The sequence below is a fragment of the Rhinatrema bivittatum genome, chromosome 17, assembly GCF_901001135.1.
Source record: "Rhinatrema bivittatum chromosome 17, aRhiBiv1.1, whole genome shotgun sequence".
NCBI classification, from domain to species: domain Eukaryota; kingdom Metazoa; phylum Chordata; class Amphibia; order Gymnophiona; family Rhinatrematidae; genus Rhinatrema; species Rhinatrema bivittatum.
The window spans coordinates 17919673-17943730 of NC_042631.1; the positions used below are offsets into that span (position 1 = coordinate 17919673).

General features: G+C 45.8%; 2 protein-coding genes across 9 annotated transcripts in view; one reads left to right on the forward strand and one right to left on the reverse strand.

Annotated features, from left to right (window-relative positions):
* The window catches only part of CELF1 (CUGBP Elav-like family member 1), a 56107-nt gene extending 45927 nt beyond the window's left edge, over positions 1–10180 (reverse strand). For 4 of the 6 annotated variants that reach the window (XM_029582545.1, XM_029582546.1, XM_029582543.1 and 1 more), the window contains exons 1-3: positions 9442–10180; positions 6562–6600; positions 5032–5158 (exon numbers count right to left, since the gene is read on the reverse strand). In XM_029582545.1, the coding sequence (XP_029438405.1) occupies positions 5032–5069 (38 nt within the window). In that variant the 5' untranslated portion in view covers positions 5070–5158; positions 6562–6600; positions 9442–10180. The remainder of the gene's footprint in view (positions 1–5031; positions 5159–6561; positions 6601–9441) is intronic. The other 2 variants (XM_029582547.1, XM_029582548.1) reach the window with 2 other exon arrangements.
* A 7-nt stretch (positions 10181–10187) lies between these two features.
* Positions 10188–23098, forward strand: PTPMT1 (protein tyrosine phosphatase mitochondrial 1). Of its 3 annotated transcripts, XM_029582549.1 has the most exons (6): positions 10188–10363; positions 13142–13252; positions 18933–19209; positions 21854–21934; positions 22413–22604; positions 22760–23098. In XM_029582549.1, the coding sequence occupies exons 1-6, from the start codon at positions 10305–10307 to the stop codon at positions 22889–22891; spliced, it is 852 nt and encodes a 283-aa protein (XP_029438409.1). In that variant the 5' UTR covers positions 10188–10304; the 3' UTR covers positions 22892–23098. The 3 variants fall into 3 exon arrangements, with proteins under 3 accessions (XP_029438409.1, XP_029438410.1, XP_029438412.1); XM_029582550.1 differs by lacking the exon at positions 13142–13252 and having other exon boundaries at positions 10191–10363; XM_029582552.1 differs by lacking the exons at positions 10188–10363; positions 13142–13252 and adding an exon at positions 16198–16355.
* Positions 23099–24058: the final 960 nt, after the last annotated feature.

Sequence of the window (24058 nt, forward strand, 5' to 3'; positions counted from 1 at the left end):
ATGACACTGGACTGCCACACTGTAAACACAGTGCAGGTCTGATTTTACAGACTCATATGCAATCCTGGGCAAATGATCAAACAAGTGGCAAATAAGATTTAATGCAGACAAGTGAAGGGTAGTGTACTTGGGAAACAAGAATAAGCAGGTGCAGTAAATGTAAAAGCAGCAGCATTTACTAACACTAACCAAGAAAATAAGGACTCTGTTACATAAGAACATAAGATATGCCACACTGGGTCAGAGCAAGGATCCATCAAGCTCAGTATCCTGTCTCCAACAGTGGCCAATCCAAGTCCCATGCTATGCCAGCAACAAACAGTGGCTATTCCCTACTGATTAATAGCAATTTATGGAGTTCTCCAGGAATTTATCCAAACATTTTTTAAACCCAGCTACATTAGCTGCCTTAACCACATCCTCTGGCAATGAATTCTACATCTTAATTGTGCACTGAGCGGAAAATAATTTTCGGTTTTAAATGTGCTATTCGCTAATTCATGGAGTGCCTCCGGTCCTTGTATTATCCTGAAGGGGAAATAACCATTTCACATTTACCTGTTCAAGTCCTTTCATGATTTTGTAGACCTCTATCATAACCCCCCCTCAGCTGTCTCTTCTCCAAACTGAACAGCCCTAACCTCTTTAGCTTTTTCTCCTGCCTTTTCTGACTTCTGTTCCATGCCCTTTATCATTTTGGTTGCCCTTCTCTGAACTTTCTCCAGTGCAACTATATCTTTTTTGAGATGCGGCAACCAGAACTGCACACAGTATTCAAGGTGCGGTCTCACCATGGAGCGATACATAGGCATGATGACATCCTCCATTTTATTTACCATTCCCTTCCTAATAATTTCTAACATTGTTTTTTTTATTGCCGGAGCACACTGAGCTGATGATCTCAATGTAATATCAACTATAACGCCCAGATCTTTTTCCTGGGTGGTAAGTCCTAATATGGAACCTAATATCATGTAGCTACAGTATGGGTTATTTTTCCCTATATGCATCACCTTGCACTTGTCTTCATTAAATTTCTTCTGCCATTTGGACGCCCAATCTTCCAGTCTTGCAAGATCCGCCTGCAATTTATCACAATCTGCTTCTGATTGAACTACTCTGGATAAATTTTGTGTCACCTGCAAATTTGATCACCTCACTTGTTGTATATCTTTCCAGATCATTTATAAATATATTTTTAAAAAAGCACCGGTCCAAGTACAGATCCCTGAGGCACTCCACTGTTTACCTTTCTTCACTGTGAAAATAGATCATTTAATCCTACTCTGTTCTTGTCTTTTAATCAGTTTGCAATCCACAAAAGGATATCGCTTCCTATCCCAGCACTTTTTAGTTTTTTTAGAAGCCTCTCATGAGGGAGTGGGAGCTATCCCCGGAAGCATGGAATCACATTTGTGCCAGATAGGGATTTCCGCAGCTGGATCTCAAGGCCATGCGGGCCAATGCAAAGATGGCAAGATTTTTCAGTCGCAGAAGAGAGGTTGGTTCAGTAGGCAGCCCAAATGCTCTTCCAAACAGCAGGTAAAGCTTCACCATCGCCCTCCCAACCTTCAAGCCTGCCTCCGGGAAGTCCCAGCAGATGAGCTTCTGAATCTTCTTGGGAATGGGGAAAGCACTAGGCAGACCCCACAGACCATCCAGGACCCGATTGACGCCCTTGTTATCCCATTCCTCCTGAGCTAACCTCACCCCCTCCTCCAACACCTGGGGGATGAGAGGCAAAGCTCCTCCTTTCTAAAAAGGCGGGCCACCCGAGGGCCATTTCTGTCAGTCCCGGTCCCCTCAACAAGGTCCGGATTGTCCTTGCCTACGTCTGGGTCCCCTGCTGGAATGGACGCCACATTCTCTTGCAGCTCGTCCGTCTTCCAGGTCCCTGACGTCAAGATCAGTGCCACGCATCCCCAGATGCTTGCCAGTACGTGCAGAGGAACTTGCTGAAGCCAGCCAAGGTCTCTTGAACAGCCCTGACGTCCTGTCCTTGGGTATCCACTCACCTGCCTTCCTAGCCAGGAAGGCCTCATGCATAAGTAGGACGAACAAGGGGGGGAAAAAACCTTGTGGGCCCTCAAACACCTGCTCAGACCACTGGACACTGAATCTGCCCCCTTCTCATGCCCCTTCTTGAGCTCCCACCCCACCGGAGAGAGAAGAGGGGGAATTACCGGAGTCCCAGCTGGCCAAAGCCCCTTGGCTGCGATCCCCTCGGGAGCAGAGGAAGTGGGGACCCCCATCTTGGCCCCTGCTGTGGATCCCATAGAATGAGAGGCCCTTCTGGCCTTTGCAGAGGATCACTCCCCCCATGAAGCACGACCTGTGCACAGAGATAGGAAATTCAAACTGGTTGACCAAAGCCTGCAGACCTTGCAGGCTTCCATGCACAGCTTTTCTGCCATTGTGCCTGTTCACAGTCTCACCGCCACGAGGTAGGCCACACCACGTCGCCACCGAGCCACGCTGCCGCACCAACACAAGCAGCGAAAGGCAACAACAGTGGCGTGAACACAGCGCGCGCCAAAAAATAGCTCAGAGAGGAAGGCCGCAGCGCACAGAAAAAAAAACTCTCCCCTGCCGGGGAAATTACAGCAAGCCCAAGTCAGAACACACCGCTCCTACTCATTCCCCGGCAGCTATGGAAGTCAGCCACCCCCGGCACTGCTCCGCAGGCTGATTCTCCAGGGTAAAATCCTCTGAGCTCACTGACAGTTTTTGGTTTTTTTTAAACAAAACTTAAAAACAACTATAAGAACCCCACAAAGGATACTTCCCAGAGGCAGCCAGCAGTAGATAGAAGGGGACTTCGGGGCACGAAGAAGGAGCCAGTTCCCTAGCTATGAGGAATCCCGGAGCCAACGGGCTGCAACAGTCAGGGGTATCCCACCCCCCATTCACCCAGCTCAACCCGAGGGATGGCCCACCAAGGAACCTAAAAAACAAAGCGGAAGCCGATCCAATATTGCTGAGTAGCGAAGAAACAAAGGAGATCGGTGTGTCAAGTTCTAATAAAATCCCTTGACACAGATCTCCTTTGTTTTTTCCACCAAGGAACCTGGCACCTTTGGGAGCAGATCCAACTCTCCAAACTGCAGAATCAGTCAAAACTGCAGGTTTGCACCTTTACCATCTGCTGGAGAGAGAGAAATACTGAGGGACTGCAGGTGGCACTCTCTATTATGTAGCAGTACTTCGAAGGTTTTGTTCTCTGCTTCCATCTGCTGGTAGGGAGGCATAAACCCACTTGTCTGGACTGATCTGGGTATGTTCAGGAACTTACTAAAGTTTATGCTTTTGCCTATTTTCTTCAAATGGATCGGTCTTCCACTTTTTGAAGGAAGATGTTTTGGTTAAAATAGCCTCTTTCACTTCACTTTTCAGCCATGCCAACAATCGTTTGGTCTTTCCATGTTTCTTAATGCCATGGAATACATCTGGGCTGTGATTCTAAGATGTTATTTATTTAAAAATATGCACACCTGTTGTACACTCGTAACCTTTGCAGCTATACCATTCAGATTTTTCTAACTATTTTTCTCATTTTATCAAAGTTTCCCTTTTGAAAGTTTAGTGCTAGACCAGTGAATTTACTTCTGTCCCCCTTCCAGTCACTAATTCAAGTCTGATCATTTTATAATCACTCTTGCCAAGCAGCTCTACCACCGTTACCTCTCTCACCAAATCCCGCATGCCATTAAGAATCAGATCTAAAATTGCTCCCTCTCTCGTCGGTTCCTGAACCAATTGCTCCATAAAGCTATCATTTATTCCATCCAGGAACTTTCTCTCTCTAGTGTGTCCTGCTGTTACATTTACCCAGTCAATATTGGGGTAGTTGAAATCTCCCGTTATTCCTGCACTACCAATTTGGTTAGCTTCCTTATTTTCTCTTAGCATTTCATCGTCCGTCTCCTCATTTTGGCCAGCTAGGCTGCTCTAACCACTAGGCTATTCCTCCTCCTCCTCGGAGGAGGAGGAATAGCCTAGTGGTTAGAGCAGTGGACTATGAGCCAGGAGACCAGGGTTCAAGTCCTGCTATCACTCCTTGTGACCTTGGGCAAGTCACTTTACCCTCCATTGCCTCAGGTAAGCCCTCTGGGGATAGAGAAATACCTACAGTACCTGAATGTAAACCGTGTGATATCTCAATTGAGATCGAATGTCGGTATATAAAAATAATAAATACATAAATAAAAAATAGTATATGAAACTGGAAATCGGTGAGAAAAGCCAAACAGCAGCAGCACAAGTTGGGGGCTTGCTAATCTGACTGAAACTGGAGTAAAGGGGGTAGAAGCAAGCAACAAAGAGGTTATTTTGCCACTGCATAAGGCAAGTAAAAAATAGAGGGGCTTGCAGGTGCTCTGTTTTTATCCTAGGAGCTATCAGCAAAGGACAGGGAGACTAAGGACAAAGTCTGCCACCTTCAAAGGAAAGGATTCATTACTCCAGGAGCAGTTTATGAGCAGTCAGCCCAGCGACAACATTAAATAGCTTCCAAACCAGACAATCTTTTTTGAGGAAAGGGGGGAAATCGGTAGGTAGGATACAGTTAGACTCTAGAGAAAAGTGCTAATCCAGTCCCTTAAACCAAACTTTTTTTTTTAATTGTTTACTTACTAATCTGTACAGAGCGCAAAAGCATAATAGATATTCCCAGTGTGACCCTTGAACTTCAATCTGAGAAAACCAATCTTGCTTGCGCTAAAGAAAAGTAACGTTTTTTTAAACATGCCTGTCTAGTAATTTAAACAAATATTTAGCCATATATGGAGTATATTGCACTGCAAGAGAGACGTTATCTGCATTTGAACTTAAATTATAAATTATCCGTTCAGACCCAAATGTTTGGAAACAGAATACATTATAGGAGCTTATAAATACTCAAAATCAAGCTATTTCTCCCTAAATTTAGAAGTTAATTTTAAGAAATATGTTTCAGTGCCAAGGACACTTCTTTCACCTCTTGCAATACCAACTAACCAAAGCTATTTATTAGGCAGTTAAAAGTGGACTTGCCGGTCCCTTGGGTCTTCTTTCAACCTCACCAAATACATAATGATGTCATGAGGACTGTGTATTAGTTAGTGACACTGGTCTCAAAGTGACTCGATTATCTGGAATGAGCTGGGACACGAGAGGTTTCCTAAAATGGAGCCAAACAATCTGATCAAAACACAGACCTGCAAAGTGGGGGGGAACAGATAAAAAAAATCATAGTTCTGGAGACTTCCTGTGCAGAGGTAAAACACTGCTTGTTTTAGCAGTGGTAACACCACTGCTAAAACAAGACTTTGTCTCTGTTATTTTTTGCTGGTTGTAATGTAAACCGAAGTGATAATTAATCTTAATTGTACCTCAGTATATAAAAAGTTATAAATAAATAAATAAATGCTCAGGTGAAGGAATAAACTGCTGACCTTCTACCCTTTTCCCCTTATAAAAAGAAGCCTGCCCTTCCGTGAAAAACCAGACAGAATGGAACTTTCCCCACTCCCTCCAGGGGGAAGAGCTGTACATTTTCTAAACGTGCCCATGGATTAACAAAATTCTGGTTTCTTCAGGCAAACCCACTGCCGTCCTGTCAGCAAGGAATACAAGAAGCTCAAATAACCTCTATATTACTGGCTAACTACTTATTCTAATAAATGTTACAGGCTGTGGAGCTAAAAAGGCATTTTATCCCATGTTTTCTTGAATTCGGATATTGTTTTTGTCTCCACCACCTCCACTGGGAGGCTGTTCCACACATCCACCACCCTTTCCCTGTAAAGAAATATTTCCTATGATTACTCCAGAGTCTACCCCCTTTCAAACTCATCTCATGACCCCCTCATTCTAGAGCTTCTTTTCCATTGAAAAAGGCTCACCTCCTATACATGGAAACAGTTTGAGATATTTGAATGCCTCTGTCACATCTCCCCCATCTTGCCATTCCTCCAGGGTGCATATATTTAGATCTTTAAGTCTATCCCCATATGCTTTAGAACAAAGACCACTGATCACTTTAGTAGCCTCCCTCTGTACAGACTCCATCCTGTTTATATCTTTTTGAAGGTGAGGTGTCCAGACGTGTACAGAGTATTCCAAGTGAGGTCTCACCAGGGACCTATATAGGGGCAATATCACCTCAATTTTTCTGCTAATCCTCTCCTTATGAATCCAAGCATCTTTCTGGATTTTTCTGTTGCTTTATCCACCTTAAGACAGGCCCTACAACACCTCTCTCCTAATGTCCATTTATTTTTGTATCTTGATTCTGCAACTCCTTTTGTTTAGTACACATTACACTAGTGCAATCATAATTTAAAACATTAGCTTAGTCCACTCCCATATTGAGGATACCCTTCCAATCTATCCCAGTCCTCTCATCTGTAAACTGCCCCCCCCCCCACCCCCAATCCAAACAACATCTCAGAGCTGGAGATAATTCAAATAATCATGAAGAGAAAAAGGTAGACAAAGGGTGCTATGGATTTGGAAACAAATGGGCCAATAAGTTATGGTGCATGCAGGAGATACAATGAGACTGTGGTTTTCAGTTCTTACCTGTCAACGACACTCTGTCTCTCCCAGTTCCAGTCTCTCCTTTAGAAAACAAAGTAACAGTGAGTACTTCCCTTCTCACAAAAGCTTTACATAACTTCTTCCTTTCTCCATCCTCCCCTCTCAGACTTGTTTTTTCCTAGTCTCTCCCTCCTCACATTCTCTGGAAACACAGTCAGCCATCACTAATCCACCCAGAGCATGTCATACTAATTAATTGCCACTGTCACAATTCCATGTCTCTTCTCCATTGCCTTTGCCTCTCATCTGGGGAAACCAATCCATATCCTTCAAACTTTCAACCAACTGGTACATTTCAATATATAACCCCTCCAAGTTTCTCTCTCTCTCTCCTTCCTTCCATTCTTTTTGAGGCTGCATTTGAAACTTAAGTCCTAGCTCTCTCTCTCCGATTTAACAATTTCTATAATAAAAAGCTTAAGATGAGCTCTTTCATCATTTACTGTTATTTATACAGTGCTATAATGTGTATGCAGTGCTGCGTAGACACAGAAGAGACAGTTCATGCTCCCATGAAGCTTACAATCTAATCAAGACACACAAACAACACACCTAAGAAATACTGTGTGTTATCACTTGGGAGCAGCACTGGACCTCTTCAATCATAGAACAGACAGCAGGGGGAGAAGCCCTAAGCTCAGTCACAGAGAAATGCAGGACACTGAGCCCAGAGCTCACAATGCAGACTCTGCAATAAACAGCAAGACAATGAGCCATCAACATATACAACAGAGGGGAATAATGCACTTTGGTTTCAGCCAAATGCCCTGACCTCAGGTAGTATAAATATCTCATAGTAAGCCAGTGAAAGAAAGTAACCTCACTTCTTGTGGAGAACAACAGGAATACATTTTCCAGATCCTCAAAACCTTTTACCTACTGTGACCTTAAAGAGAAAAACAGTTCACCTATCCCCCTTGGTGTGTTAATCCTTAGATGACATACACACAGACAGATGGAAGGGGAATTGTAAAATCCTTCCTCTAAATTAAGAACAGTAAAATTGCTTTAGAAAGTGCTGGGTATGCAGAAGGGCAGGCACATTTCAAATGCTGGTTGTACAAATATAGAAACCAGAAAGCGGAACAGCCAGTCCAGCATAACTGCTGCTGTCTGTCACACTCCACAGACACTCAGCAAGATGGGGGTGGAGCAAGCAGCTGGACTACTTAACCCATACATGATCATGGGAAAGGGTAAGCGGAAGCCAGAGTGGAAACCCATTTGCAACTTCTCAGTCTGCGGTACACATTCACCTACTGCTGTGTAATGTGGACTGAATACAGCACCCCCACTGCCTGCAACACACTGCCACAACCCCACCTAGCACCGTACCTACATGGATACACAATCGACACTCATGTCAAGTGAGCTAACTCCTTCACTCAAAGCATCAACACATGTCCTCTGACACTACAGCACCCCCTGCTATTCAAGTACTGAGACACATATGCAGCCTTGCCAGTGGAACTCATTCCAAACATGCACTTCCCTTGGGCATCCTTCCAGTTTATAGCTATATGATGTAAACAAGTATCAGCTAAACCAAGATAAGAAATCAATTAAAAACCTCATCCTGTAAGACAAATTTCTCTTATATATTGAGTTGTGTGCTTTGTTTTTTTTAATTGAGGCTAAATAAGATCCCTAAGCAACCTGCTGTGGACTTCCACCTCTCCATGCAGCTCACAGTATTCCAACGATTCTCCAAGTACCTCACATCGCTTTTTTCCTGGCAGTGGGCAGCATCTCAACCCTTACAGTGTTCCTACTCTGGACCCTGCAGGCCACAGCATACCTCTCATTCTATTTAACTGGATTTTCCACCTCCAGCCCTCAACGCCTCTTCTAGAGAGGGGGAATGTAAACGCAGCCCTAGTTCTACACGTTTTGTTTAAAAGTCTACTGTGTTATCCTGGAAATGAGAACTGGCTGCGGCTCTTCGGGCTCAGAGTTGCTTATTCCTGCTCTCCAGCATTTCTCTTCCTCCATCTTCACCATCATTACCTGGACTGGACTTGTGTAATCACCGAACGATAGCCCGGGGCCATTAAAAAACGGCTTTCTTTCCGCTGGGATTCTGCATTTACCGGCTGAATTTTCTTGCCCAACAATGATATTGTGTTTCTAAAACTCATACCCTGAACCTTAGGATACGTTCCTGCACGTTTCTAGAGGGTAAGCCTACCGAAGGATTAAATACTGGTCAGAGAAAACGCTGCACATTTCATACAGGGGGGGGGGGGGGGGGGGGGGGAAGTGTCAAAACTTCGAGGGGCCGGAAGTGGTGGGACCGACCCGGCCCAGTCCATCCCATCGTCAGGAGGGCGCAGGCAGGTGGGATCCGGCAAAGCCGAGGAGGAGACAAAACACTGGTGGTGGGCGGGGGGTGAAGGCAGGCGGGAAAGCGGCCGCCGGGGCCCTCGGAGGAGCCACCAATTTCTTCTCGACCACCCTCACTCTTTCATGCAACACTTTTAACGTGGGGCTCCCGAGCCTCCCTGGCTACAAAGCGGAGATGAAGCGCGAGTGGGGCTCGCCAGGGCTCTGCCCCTTCCTCGAGTCTCTCTAGGCCCGTGCTGGCCATACCCGGGGGGGCAGGTGAGGAGCCCCGAGCTGGTGGGCGCCGTTGTCACTCTCTGGCTACCCACGGCCGGGGGTAAAAGAATCCATGGGCTGACGCTCCGGGCAGGGGGAGGGGACGCGTGCCCGCGGGGTCAGCCCCGGTAGCCTTTACCACCACCAGCACCGTGGTGGCCGTTGGCGGACTACGTCTCCTGGCAAGCCCGCAAGGATTGAGGCGGATCCCGGAGCAGTGGGTAACGGCGATTGCTGCCGGGAGGACTCGCGCTGTTAACTCACCGTGGACAGGCCAGGTCGGGCCGGCTCCGGTGTCTCCTCCGCCGCCGTTTCCCGGGAGACGCTCCACCGCAGCTCGCGCCGCCTCCGACTCACGCACTCCGTCGCTCGGCTACTAGGAGAGTCTCCAAAATGGCGGCACTTCCGGCCCGGAGCAGGGCAGCTTCCACGCGGAAGGGGAGGGACCCCTCCGGCGGCATCGCCGAGCGCCCCATTCGGAGCCGCGCAAGAATGCAGGAAGAGCAACGGGAGGCCCGGGGCCAGCCCAGCGCCCGCCCGCGCATCCGGCCACCGGCGAGCGAGGGCCCACCAAGGCCCCCACCGGAACCGAAGGGATTCTAGAGCCGGGACCGATTCCTCCCTCCCTCCCACTGGCGACTCGAAAGAAGAGTATTTTGGAGGTGGCGGGACGTTTCTGCACATCACTGCCACTCCCAGCCTTTAAACCGGCTATTAAAGTCACAAGAAAACGACCCACCGTCTCTAACAGTGTGAACGATTGGAGCCCGGAAACATGATGAGGCTGTTTACTCTTTGGAAAAATACAAATACCAGGACGGCGATATATGAAGTTACCAATTAGCACGTTTAAAAACAAACGAGAACATATTTTTTTTTCTCTCCGTGCATAATTAAGCTCTGGCATTCATTGCCGGCGGATGTGGTAAAGGCAGTTAGTGCAAAATGGTTTGGACAAGTTTCTGGAAGAAAAGTCCACAGACATTTGTTGAGCAGGTAGACCTGGGCAAAGCCACTGCGAGATCACTGGGCATAAGCGGCATGGAAGCTCTTTGCTGCTTGTGACCTGGATTGACTGCTGTTGGACACTAAATGCTGTGCGTGATGGATCCTTGCTCCGACCCAGCATGACAATTCTTGTGTTCTGTGAATTTTTGTTTTTAATCCAGCCAGTGTCGACCTCTAGGTAAAACTAGAATTAAAATTGTTGATTGATTGATTTTTATATACCGACATTCCATCCAAGATATCACATCGGTTTACAGCAAACGATTAGAAGCGGATAAGGCATATGCATCTTATTTCTTACAAACAGGCCGATACAGTAAAATTCGCAGGCGAGCGCCCAGTGTCTTGTGCGTGCGATTCAGTAAACCAAAATATTTAAATTAGGGCCGGCAGTAAAAAGAGGCAGCTGTCAGCGGGTTTGACAGCCAACGCTCAATTTTGCCGGCGTCGGTTCTCGAGCCGCTGACAGCCACGGGTTCGGAAACCGGATGCCACCAAAATTGAGCGTCCAGTTTTCAACCCACAAGCCGCGGGCTGATTTTAAACTTTTTTTAAAATTATTTTTTATTGTTTTAAACTTTTGGAACCTCCGACTTAACACCATGATATTAAGTCGGAGGGTGCACAGAAAAGCAGTTTTTACTGCTTTTCTGTGCACTTCCCCAACGCCGGCAGAAATTAACACCTACCTTTGGGTAGGCGCTAATTTCTTAAAGTAAAATGTGCGGCTTGGCTGCACATTTTACTTACTGTATCGCACGGGAATGACTAATAGGGCCATCAACATGCATTTGCATGTTGCGGGCGCTATTAGTCTCGGGGGGGTTGGACTCGCGTTTTCGACGCGCTATTACCCCTTACTGAATACAGGGTAAAGCTAGCGAGTCGAAAACGCGCGTCCAAATGTCGGTTAACGGTGCGCTCCATCGGCCTGAGAGTAACTTCGTAAACAGTATAATTCAACCATTTTCTTCTACATGGATATAAAAGTGAAGTCTTGAGCAAGAGACAGAATCTCATTAAAAATGTTGCATCTCCAATTCTGTAACAGAAATTCCCCCAACAACAAACCAAGGTCGTTGACCCTTACAATTCAAAGAAAACATTCAAATGCTGTTGTCACATCAGTAACAGCAATATAAACACCTTCTACTGCCGGAAATAAAGCAAAACAAATCTCTTCAAAAAAGACATTCAGTACCTATATACAGGGCTTAATTTGTAGCGGAACAGGGTGGAATGCAGTTCCAGCACTTCTTTTAAGGCTTAAGAGGCAGAGCAGCAGGGGTGTTCTGCTCCTGTCTCTTCCCTCCAGGCAGCCTGAGGGAAGAGAAGGAGAGGGGCTGAGCCAGTGCAATACAATGCACTCAGCAGAGATCAATGGTTAACCCCGGGACTGGACTTGCGTCCACAACCCCTTATGCATCCAACCCCCCAGGATGCTAATAGCATGCATCACATGCAAATGTATGTTGATAAGGCTATTAGCTATTATCCATCAATGCAAAGAAAAAAAGTGCACCTGAGGTGTACATTTGTACCCTCAGAAATTAACGCCTGCCCAAATTTTTGGGCAGCCCAAAAAGTGGCGATATTAAGACGGAGAAACAAAAAGGAGAACTTTAAAAAAAAAAAAAAAAAAAGTGTGCCAGCACTTAAGTTAGGAAAAGGGACGCTCATAAAATTCAGCATCCGTTTTCCTAACCGGCTAACAGCCAGCTTTCCTGGGCGCCTGCTGCTGGGGAGAAGCTAGGGGTACACAATTTTCCCTAGCGCCTCCTTTTTACCACGGCAGCTGATTTAAATATTAAATAGGGCACCCTGAATAGGTCAATCGGCACGCATTAGGAGAGCGGGCACTCATTGAGCACCCATTTTCCCCATGCCGATACTGCAGCAGCCTGAAAGAGAACAGCCACTCTGCTCTCTAATCTAGACCCTCCTCTCTTCCCCTCCCTCCTACACTCTTCCTGTATTGCAGGGATATTGAAGTAGACACTGCAGAGCACAGAACAGATGCAAAAAAAATGTTTAATTAACACAAGTTTGAAAGTTGTGAACAGTAGTGCCAATTGCTAAGGCTTTAACCCTGGTCCTGATGAATGGCACCGTTACTCACAGCTTTCAAACGTATGCTAATTCAACTTTTTTATCTCCATTACTGATGGCTTAATTTCTGGCAGGATAACCCAGAAAATGCATTCTGTCACCTTTTTTCTGCGACCCGAGAAAGTGGAGCAGAGCCGAGAGTGTATATCAGTTCTGGCTCGCCAGTAGTTGCATGGATCATTCATGGCCCCCAGCTCTTGGAGTAAGCAGAGAAGAATAGAGAGCAGTCGCATAACTTTGATTCGGGTACATATGTATGTGTGAGAGAGTTCACACCAGGTCGAGGTCCTGCCCTTTTGCACAGGTCAAACCTGGCTCCAGTCCCACCTATCTTGACACCATAAGAACATGCCATACTGGGTCAGACCAAGGGTCCATCAAGCCCAGCATCCTGTTTCCAACAGTGGCCAATCCAGGCCATAAGAACCTGGCAAGTACCCAAAAACTGTCTATTCCGTTGATAGTAATAGCAGTGGCTATTTTCTCAGTTCCACTACTCACTAGCAGAAATATTTCACCTCAGACACATAAACAGAATATGGACAGACCCTCACATGATACAGAATAAAGGACCACAAATTAGAATTGGAATCATGCAGATAAAATCTGAAATGGAAAATACAAGAAACCAGACTTTCAGCAGTGCAGTACTGGAGAAAGAGAAACAGAAATGCATTTTGAATCCTGTACTTTGCAAAGTAAAAAATAGAAAAGATGCACATTTCCCAAAGCTGACATATTCCAGTCTCTAAATATTAAAATATTTTTTTTTTTTTTGTCTGGGCATGTTTTTTCTAATGGGATTTACTATTTCTCTTTTCCACATTCCTGTTATTTTCTTTTCCAGGAGAAAAGAGGACATGGAGGAGATGAGAAGGGAGAAGAGCTTCTGGAGAGAGAGGGATGGGGGAAGAGCCTCTGGAGGGAGGGATGACAGCATCTGGGGAAGAGGGAATGAGTACGGTGAAAGAGGCTTGCTTGGCAGTGAGGAAATGAGCTGCTGGAGGGAGTGGGGAAGAAGGGGGAAGAGTGGAGGGAAGCGGTTGAGAAAGGGAAAAAGTAAAGGGAAGCGGTAGAGAGATGATGTGAACCATTTGGAGGGGTTGATGTATAAAGACAAGACTGTGGAGGTGGGTGACAGATAGAGCAAAGGAACAAGTCTGTAAAGACAGTGCGGAAATGGGACTGGAGAGGAGGTGAAAGAAGAGGAATAGGGAAAGAGAGTAAGAGCAGAAAGGGGCTGGATGCCAGGAGGAGATGAGTGGCAGTAAAGAAGATAGGGCTTGTAAGGAAATGAAAGTGAGAGGAAGGTAGATGAGGGCTGGGGAGAGGGCAAATAAAGAGCAGGGAAATGGGGGACTGGATGAAAGACAAAGGAGGAATAGGAAGTTAGGGAAGCCGAGATGGGGGAGTGGGAGGGCTGGGGACAGGGTGAGAATGGGAGATGGAAAGCTGGTAGATGAGAAGTGAAAAGACATTGAACGGGAGGGTGAGGGGAGAATGAGGATAAAATTTAGCTTTGTGTGGACAGAGAGGCAGAGAAAAGAGAAATGGAGACAAAAATGAAAGGGAAAGAATGTCAGAGAGATATAGAGAAGGGTGGGGAGAAAAAATGGATAGGGAAACCCTGGAACAAAAAGTTATGAGAAAACTTGTATTCTGGGACCAGTGTAATATTTACAGAGCTGTCTTTTCAAAGATAGGGTTACGGCTCTTTGAATCCTTAAAAGCTAGTGCTGTTACAGTTTGATAGGTTTACTAGATAGGTTCCAAGTGTCTTTTTTTGCAGAGATTTATATTACTTCTCAAACAGGCCGATGCAATATTGGGCGCTTGGAAGCGCTAGATTTATGCCTGATGCAATACCAGAATCAATGCATCCAAAATGCGCGTCCAAACCAGTCGGTAACTAATAGCGCTTATCACATGTAAATGCATGCACTTCCAAACCAGTGTGTAACTAATAGTGCTTATCACATGTAAATGCATGCACTTCCAAACCAGTGCGTAACTAATAGTGCTATCACATGCAAATGCATGTTGATGAGGCTATTAGCTAATACGCCTGATGTAAAAAGTTAACGCATGCTGGATGCGCAAACTTTTATGCTCAAAAATTAACGCCAGCCCTGGAGCTGGCATTGTTTTTAGGCACCCCAAGCCATGCACATAAAAGCAGAAAATACTGCTTTTCTGTGGTCCCTCCAACTTAATATTGTCGCAAAACTAAGCAGGAGGAACCAGCAAAAAAACCCAAAACAGTCTTTAAAGTAGTAGATGTGACTCGGTTATTTACACTTTCAAATAATAGAAGGACTAGGGAGCATTCCATGAAGTTAGCAAGTAGCACATTTAAGACTAATCAGAGAAAATTCTTTTTCACTCAACGCACAATTAAACTCTGGAATTTGTTGCCAGAGAATGTGGTTAGTGCAATTAGTGTAGCTGGGTTCAAAAAAGATTTGGATAAGTTCTTGGAGGAGAAGTCCATTAATGGCTATTAATCAAGTTTACTTAGGGAATAGCCACTGCTATTAATTAAGAACATAAGAATTGCATCAATAGCATGGGATCTTCTTAGTGTTTGAGTAATTCCAGGTTCTTGTGGCCTGGTTTTGGCCTCTGTTGGAAACAGGATGCTGGGCTTGATGGACCCTTGGTCTGACCCGGCATGGCAATTTATGTTCTTAGTCAGGTTAGGAAAAGAGACAATTTACGTGCATCCATTTTCCTAACCCATGGCTGTGCATAGGTTAGGAAAATGGACCCTCCTAAAATCAAGCATCTGTTTTCCTTAGCTGTACAGTGTCTCATGGGCGCTTGATGCAATACACTTACTAGGGACGCACAATTTATCCCTAGAGGGTCCTTTTTAGCATGGCGGCTCATTTGCCTATTGCATCGAGTGCCCAGAAGAGGTGATTGTGTGCATGTTAAAAAAAAAAAGTACGTCCAGTTTGGATGCACATTTTTAGCATGTTGATATTGCATCGGCCTGAAAATGGCAGTAGAAGGTGTCTGTGTTGCTGTTACTGAGGTGACAACAGAATTTGAAAGTTTTTTTTGTATGATGTGTATGGGTCAATGTTCTTTATCCCTTGTTGGGGGAATTTCTGTGGATATGGAGTGTGTTACAGAACTGGAGATGCAGGATTTGTATAGAAATTCTGTTGCTATCAATAATTGTAATGATAGTTTTACTGGAATGTTGAAACTGGCTGGATTTTTTAAAACAGCACAGAAGGACCTTTGAACTTTTTTCTTGCCTTTTATGGGTAATTTAAAGGAATGGGGCTTCACTGTGAGATGTACACAGTGGGTGGAAATGTCACTAACTCACTAATAGGGGGAGGGGGCAAGTCAATGGAATCCAACAGATTGCAAGATCTGAGGCAGCATGATTTTACCGGAGATCAAACTGGGTGACGAGAAAGCTGGATCAAGGGAGAGAATTGCATGTTGTGTAATTGGATTTCAGTAAGGCCTTTCACACACTTCTATATTGCAACGTAGATAAACTGAGCCTATTGCTTCTGTATAAGGCTGTGGAAGTGGTGGAAACAAGGGTAGTATCTGAATTCATGGGACAAGCACTGTAGATTTCTGAAGAGTGGTAGAGATTGTGGAGCTGGGCGGACTAGAAAGGCTGTATGGTCTTGTCCTGCCGTCGCGGTGCCTTTCTTAGCTTCCCCCTCCCCGCCCAATACTTCTGTCTGGAGTCGCCAGTGGGAGGGAGGAATCGGTCCCGGCTCTAGAATCCCTTCGGTTCCGGTGGGGGCCATGGTGGGCCCTCACTCGCCGGTGGCCGGATGCACGGGCGGGCGCTGGGCTGGCCACGGGCCTCCCGTTGCTCTTCCTGCATTTTTGCGCGGCTCCGAATGGGGCGCTCGGCGATGCCGCCGGAGGGGTCCCTCCCCTTCCGCGTGGAAGCTGCCCTGCTCCGGGCCGGAAGTGCCGCCATTTTGGAGACTCTCCTAGTAGCTGGGCGTCGGAGGCGGCGCGTCTCCCGGGTAACGGCGGCGGCGGAGCCACTGGAGGCAGCCCGACCTGGCCTCTCTACAGTGAGTAACAGCGCGAGTCCTCCCGGCAGCAATCGCCATTATCCACTGCCCCGGGAGCCTCATAAGTCCTTGCGGGCTTGCCAGGAGCCATAGTCCGCCAACGGCCACCACGACCCTGGAGGGGGTAAAGGCTACCGGGGCTGACCCCGCGGGCACGCGTCCCCTCCCCCTGCCCGGAGCGGCAGCCCCTCGATTCTTTTACCCCCGGCCGTGGATAGCCAGAGAGTGACAACGGCGCCCACCAGCTCGGGGCTCCTCACCTGCCCCCGGCCCCGCGCCCCCTCCCCCCCCCCCCCGGGTATGGCCAGCACGGGCCTAGAGAGACTCGAGGAAGGGGCAGAGCCCTGGCGAGCCCCACTCGCGCTTCATCTCCGCTTTGTAGCCACGGAGGTGCTGGAGGGAGGCTCGGGAGCCCCACGTTAAAAGTGTTGCATAAAAGAGTGAGGGTCGTCGAGAAGAAATTGGTGGCTCCTTTCGAGGTCTTCTTGCTGCACCGTGGTACCAGGTGGTCGCTTTTCCGCTTGTCTTCAGCCCCCGCCCACCAAACAGTGGCCCAAGAAGATGAACACATAATGGGTGCACCATTTTCAGATGGAAACTCTGTTCTCAGTGATCGCTGTAGTCAGACAAGGGGAATTCCTGGTATCCTTAGATTTGGTGGGAGGGGGCTATCTTCACATCCCCGTTTGGAGAGATCATCCACAGTGCCTTAGGTTTGGGGTGCTTGGAAGGCATCTTCAGTTTCGGACGTTTCTGCCCTGGCTGGCAACAGCCTCTCATATGTTTTGCAGGGTATTGGTAGTCGTGACTGCAATTTTGAGTAAACAAGGGACATCTGCCAACAATCTGTTCCCAAGAGGGTTTCAGATGTTTCAGACTTTAGGATGAGTTATAAATGTTGCCAAGAGCAAGCTACGTCCATTACAGATTTTGGAATCCCTGGGGGTGTTTTGAGACCAGTGTAGGCAAGGTATTTCTTACAGCAGACAGGATGTGGAAAATGCAGGGGTAGATCCTTCACTTGTTGTACCTGAGGAATCCCAGTCTGGGATTATCTGTGGGTCCTGGAAGGTCAGTGCTTCCCATCTCTCTCCTGGAAGACACCTAGCCAGTTGGGTTTTCAGGATTGCCACGGTGAATATGCATATGAGAGATTTCCATACATTGGGGACCCAGGGTATGTAAATCTTTGTCACACACGTTCATTATGGATATCCTGATAACCCAACTGGTTAGGTGTGCCTGCAGGAGAGGGTTGGGAAGCACTGGCTTACATAAATGGATTAGGGAGCACCAAGAGCCCGGCACTATCTTTAGGATAAGGGATGTTGTTCGTTAGGCGATGCGACATATGAAAGCCTGGTTGGAGGTTCATGTGGCCAGGATGGAGAGTGTGCAAACGGATTTTCAGAGCAGGCACGTTCTGAATCCCAGAGAGTGAGAGTTGGCGCAAGGATTGGTGTTGCTCATCATTTGCTCATTTGGTGAGTTTCCCCAGCTGGTTTTGTTGGCTACCAACCTGAATGCCAGCACTCCATGGTTCTTTGGTCGGAGATTTGTGGGGCGCAGTCGGAATGCGCTTTCCTGGCCATGGCCTCTCAAGACTCTTATTTTCCTCCTTAGCCTCTGATAGGCAGGTGCATGGAAAAACCTTGAGGAAAGGTGATCCTGGTAACTTTGGAGCGGCTCAAGTGACTGTGGTTTTCAACTTTGGTGAATCTCAAGTTAGAGGGACCCTTTAGACTGACAATTTTTCCTTCTTGTCTGCCTGGCATCCCCTGCAGACTTGCAACACAGATATCTTTGCTTCCAGTCAGCAGGAGACAATATTGGGGATGCTCTTGGACCCTCAGAGCTGATGCTTATGTAATGGGGTACAGGTCTGAAATCACACAACTTCCTGTCATATATGGTATTGGAAAGGAAGGAGAAATGAGGAATCTTAGCTTCCAAGGAGAACAAGGGAATTGCTTCAGGGTCCTTAAGAGAACAGCCTGATAAAGATCCCAATTAAAATGAAGGAAAACCTTTTTCTTTTTTTTTTAAGCAGAAATTCCCTTTAATGGGAGAAAACAGAAGCTATTACAATGCAAGTTGCTTTCTCTTTGGCTGGTGCAGGAAGGTTTGTGACAAGGGGAAGGCAAGAAAGACAACTGCTCTGGGTGCCAAGCTGGGGTAGGGGTGGTGCCGGGCCTCCTTTTTGAGCCACTCTGAGCATACAAGCCCAAAGAGGAAGCAGGACGAAGTGCCGAAAGTATCTCTTGCCTGGGGCTCCACTATGTCCATTCACTGCCTTGGGCAATGGGATCTGCCTCTGTGCTCTGGCTCCTATCTGGATCTCCTGTCTGTATGAGATGTCTGATTCTATGTCCCAGCAAATGCAGATCTCTCTCCTTTCTGCCCCAATATTTCAGAGATCTGTCAATCTGACAAGTGATGATCGCTCTCCTTCCCAATTCAGTGTACTGTTGAATGTAAATAGATTGTCTTTTTGATGTCCCTGCCCCAATTGCTAACACTACATATTGCGATGCTATATATCTTAGTGTGACATGCTTTTTTTTTTCTCTATTAAAGATGGAGGTGGACAATTTCCAGTCTAGCACACAGAATCTACGAAAATGGAAGTGCCTGGAGCGAAGATGGCTCCCATGCTTTTCGGCCTAATGCTGGAATGAGTTTTGGCGGCATGATGGTGTTTTCTTTGGCAGCCGCCGCTGCAGCCCGTCTCGTTTTTTACCCAAGTCTATTATATAACGTGTTGCTAGAGAAGATGTCCAGTCGGAAGTGGTTTCATAGGATCGATGAGACGGTAATATTGGGAGCACTGCCCTTTCGGGGCATGAGCCAGCAGGTAAACACGCATACTATCAGGTTCATGATGCCTCTCATCTACATGCTTCATGTTTTTATGTCCCAAAAGTACTGTAAGATTCACATAGTAAATCATAGGAAACACAAGCAAGTCAAAGAAGCACAAAGATACAAGGTAGAGGGAAAAAGTAGAAACAAGACTGTCACGCCCACATAAAAGGGAGAGGGAGACCAGAAGGAAACAATCAATCATAAAGATACAAGTATTCCAACTTAGCTGCCTACAAGCCCAAAAGAAATCCAAATTCATCATTAACCTTTATCTTTTAGAAATCTTTCCAGATGAGAAGGGTCAAAGAAGATATTATTTGTTGCCTTGAAAGTTGACAATGCAAAGGGGGGTCCCACTGCAAGCACCTGGGTTGCCTTATCAAGAAAGAGATTTTCCTCCTGAGCTGAGTGGTCCGCCCAACATCAGTGAATCATCTACCTGCTTACTTCCCCCAGGGTTTGAAAAGCCCCTAATGGACGAATTCCATTCCCCACTTCTGCAGGAGCCTTTTCTTGGCCGCCTTCCCATATCAAAGTATATTTGAGAAGGCTTTGTCATTTACCCAGCATCCATACATCAATGTACAGAACCATCCTTAATTTCATTTAAAGTGCTGGATCCTCTTTCCGCATTCAGGTACCCTAATGTATGTATTTGCCCTCAACCTTGGACAAGGGGCTAGTTCATATTTTTTTAGCACCCTGCCCATTAAATCCCATATTTTATTTGTTTTAGATATATGTGAAGCAGCCTCTTATTTATGCAAAATCTGGCTCGCACTAGGTCCTAAATCTGAAAGAACTTTTCATTTATAATTTGAAACATGAGGAACAAAATGTAACAAAAGAGCAAGGGAATTTCAATACTAAGAATGATGAAAGCTCCTTGGACTGGAAGAATGTAGGGCAGATAAAATGAAATATGACTTACAATATGCTAATTGCTGTGATGTATTAGCTGTTATATTATTTTCCTGTATCATTCGTTATATGTCTTTAGTAAGCAGATTAATTTGTATTGGAGCATTTCATTCTATATGCCTAAGTTTGTTCACAAATGATGAATGTTATTTTTATAAACCGTTGTGATCTTGATATGGAACGATGGTATATAAAATATCTAAATAAATAAATTATAGACCATCTTTTCCTTGTCGGATCCCTTATTGGGAAGGTCTCTATTTATATAGTGTCCTTCCATACCAGATTTGGAGTTGCACTTTGTTACTGAGGTCTTTGTTTGCATAATATCCATCAGACCTTGTGTTATTGAGGGGGGTCCTCGTTTACAAAAATACCCTAGTTCTGTCTGGAGAGGCCTTAGATAATGATTTTGGCACACCGTTATATATGCACCATTAATATTTTGCTGTTGTAAAATCAGCTGGGGCTCAATTTGCATGAAAGTATGCACATAACCCGGTTTTGCTTGTACTTTTCCGCAGACTGAGCAGAACCATTCCAGGAGGCAGAGTCAGGATTATGCATATCCTTGCTGATTCTAAAAAGTGTGTGTGTGTATGTTTAAGTACACACGTTACATCCGGTGAAGAGCCTACTGGGCTAATTTCCTGAGCATTTTCAAAGCAAAGTTTGCTTTGAAAATGTGGGCTAAAATCTGAATGTAAATGGTACACGCAGACTTTAGACCCACTCGCAGTTAGACATTACCTTTCCTAATAGCAAAACCTTCTCTGTATCAGTCACAGAAAACTAGGCCAGCATTGCTGTTGTAATCAGTGGGCTTGTGTGCTAGATGGAGTGGTATTTGTTCTTTCAGAAAATCCATTGTCTGAACAGCAAAACAGATACCCTGTATTAGAAAATGCTAGCTACTCTGTATTGGCGGTATTTCAAAACCTATAGCTAGCAAAATGAACTCTTGGGAAGCCAAATGAAAATCTGAATTTCTGATGGTCTAAAATCTAAAATGACCGTATTTGGACAAGTTGTCATTTATAGTGAATGTGACCCATCCCTTCACCCTGTTTTAAATTAAGTTAAAGTAAAGAAATGCATGTTACAAATAGTAATAAGCACCCAATATCACTTTTGAGTTACTGTTTTGAGATTGTTACACTATCTCCTGCAATTAATTTGGCCTCTCTTGGGGCAGTCATGTTCAGAACAGTGTCACAGATTAACTCACAGGCAGTAGACAGGATTTTATATTATCTCTAATCTAATAAATCAGAGTTGACATTGAGTTACTCTAGTACCAGGGCGTGAGAGGTAGTTTGTGGATACTATTCCAAATCCGACTGCTCAAAGAGGATTCAAAGGAATTGAGGAGCTTAAAGAAATGGGAAAATACGCTGGCATAATATGGACATTAACTCTTGCCATGTGGACTTTTGAAAAATGAAATAGCTCATGAAAGTCATGGGTTTCTTTTAAGCACAGTCCTGCTGAGAATCCAGCTCTGGAGAGAACAACCTTATCTCCACTGCTGTCCTTCTGTGATGCCATAAGCGGAAGAAGTCCCACTGCTAGCTGCTCCTCAAATAGTCCTATGCCAGTAGGAATTGCACAGCAGTGGCATTTGTCTCTCTCTCTTACACTGGCTATACTTGACCTGGCTTCACGCTGCTGTCTGGAAAGTTCGGGTTTTGTCACCTCTTTGTCTCTTGCAGTTAGTAGAAGAGGAGAATGTGCGAGGGGTGATCACCATGAATGAGACGTACGAGACGTGGCTGCTGTGTAACACTGCTGAGGTGAGGGCTCCAAGAGGGCCACGTTCACTGCAACAGGTGCCGCCGCAGTGACTCTTTTCAAAGGCACATCATGGTAAAATAAGACTTGCTTATCAAAAGATGGACTAACAGATACGAGTGCTGAGGTGTAAGAATGTATTTGTTTTTATTTATGGGTGGTATGGGATTCCCCTGGGTTTTCAGGATTGTATTGAGTTGTAGATCTTTTGGCCTTTTGTGGGAGGGGGAGAGAGAGTTGGCCCTTGAACACAGGCTTAGTCCCTGCACTTACCGCACCACTGGAAGGTTGTGGAAATGGATGGGTGGGGAGCAGGACAGTTTTTAGTCCTGTCCCCCCCTCAGTTTTGCTGCCCTAGGCAGGCCTGGGGAAGTACTCGCTGCTGTATTTGTCCCCCTCATCCTCTTTGTGCCATGTTGCAAAAAATGGGTAGGCACTTGGTGGTCTCTGTCCCTTCACCCTCTCTGTCTTGTGTTGCAGGAGTGGCAAGCATTGGGTGTCGAGCAGCTGCGTCTCAGTACTGTAGACTTGACAGGAGTTCCCACCCTTGAGAATTTACAGAGAGGTGTGAAGTTTGCATTGAAACATCGGCAGCATGGGAACAGCGTTTACATTCACTGCAAGGCCGGGCGCTCTCGTAGTGCCACCATGGCAGCAGCATATCTAATAGCGGTAAGAGTTCCCCTCTGCCTGCTCATTTTCTTGAACCGATGGCAGCTGTACAAATCCATTGCCCCTTTCTTGCCTGTCCACTCTCCTCTTTACCTCCAATTCTGGGCACCACTTCTGATGACTCTTCTCACCAAAGAAAATGATTCACTTTTCAGGTGAACAAGTGGAGCCCTCAGGAGGCCATCAGATTCATAGCCAACATCCGCCCCTATATCCTAGTACGCCGTGGCCAGCTGCAAGCCCTGGAGAGGTTTTACGCCACAGAGTCTGCGAGGTGGAGAGGCTGAATTTACACACACGAGAAGCAGAGGATCCACGATATAGCACAAAAGCTCTCAATGCCGCCTAATCTCATTACAGTAAATCAGGTTCTACCCGAAGCCACTCCATTAATGGGATTTAAAGAATTGTGGGTAATGAACCAAACTCCTTTGTTTGCAAACTGCAACTTGCCTGCCAGTGTAAATAAATCATCTTTCAGGTGCACACTTCTATTGGATGGTTTAAGTACTATGGCTTCATCTGTCTTATTTTGTTCTCTAGTGTACAGTACACGATTTCCAGCATTCACAGGGCTGGATGAAATACTGTTGAAGGCCTTTCTTCCTGTAACCTGGCACTACTCTGACTTTTGAAAGAGTAAGGAAAGGGGAACAGATGAAAGATTTTGGAAGTTTTATATATTTAAGTTAAAAAAAAAAAAAAAACAAAAAAAAACCAAACTAAACAAAAACTATAGGTTTCTAATTTTTTGTAAGATTTTCTAGTGACTCAAGAAAGATACTAGATTGACAGTACGAGAACTCCACATCCTTTCTTTCTCCCCAGTACTATTCGTAAGCTTTATAGGAGTTATAAAAATGATTTCCTAGCGTGTAGCCAGATGGACTGAGGACCAATGGGTTAATGCTCCCCTGCCAGCAGATGGAGATGGAGTCAGATTTCAAAGCTGACGTGGGTCACCCTACAGACACCCCTGCAGTGACCTCAGCCCTTCAGTATCTCTCCATCTCCCAACAGATGTGGATGTTCTTTCCCTATTGGGATCGCCGTACTCTTTAGAAGAAGAAATTTTTATCTTTAAATTGGAGAAAGATTGAGCCCCGTTCTCCTGCGGTGATACCTAAAGGTCCCTCCCCCCAGCTGAGAATTCCTGAGGTGATTTCCGAGATCCCTCAAGAGCTGTGCCTTAGTTTAGTAGCCGGTTCCTGGCATGGACTTTGCTGCTGAAGCAGCTGAAAGGCAGTGGGTGCAGAAAGCTGAGTGCGGATGTGACTGCCAAAGCCCTCTACCCCTGCAGCTGGAGACCGTCTCTGTACTCAGCCAGTAAGCGCTGAGCCCAGGTAAGTTTAAAAAAAGAGGATTTCCCATTCAGAGACACTGGAGGGGTTTCGGTAAGACTTTTTGCTCAGTGCACCGTACCAACGTCATTCCCCATCCGTTGCTGTAAAGGG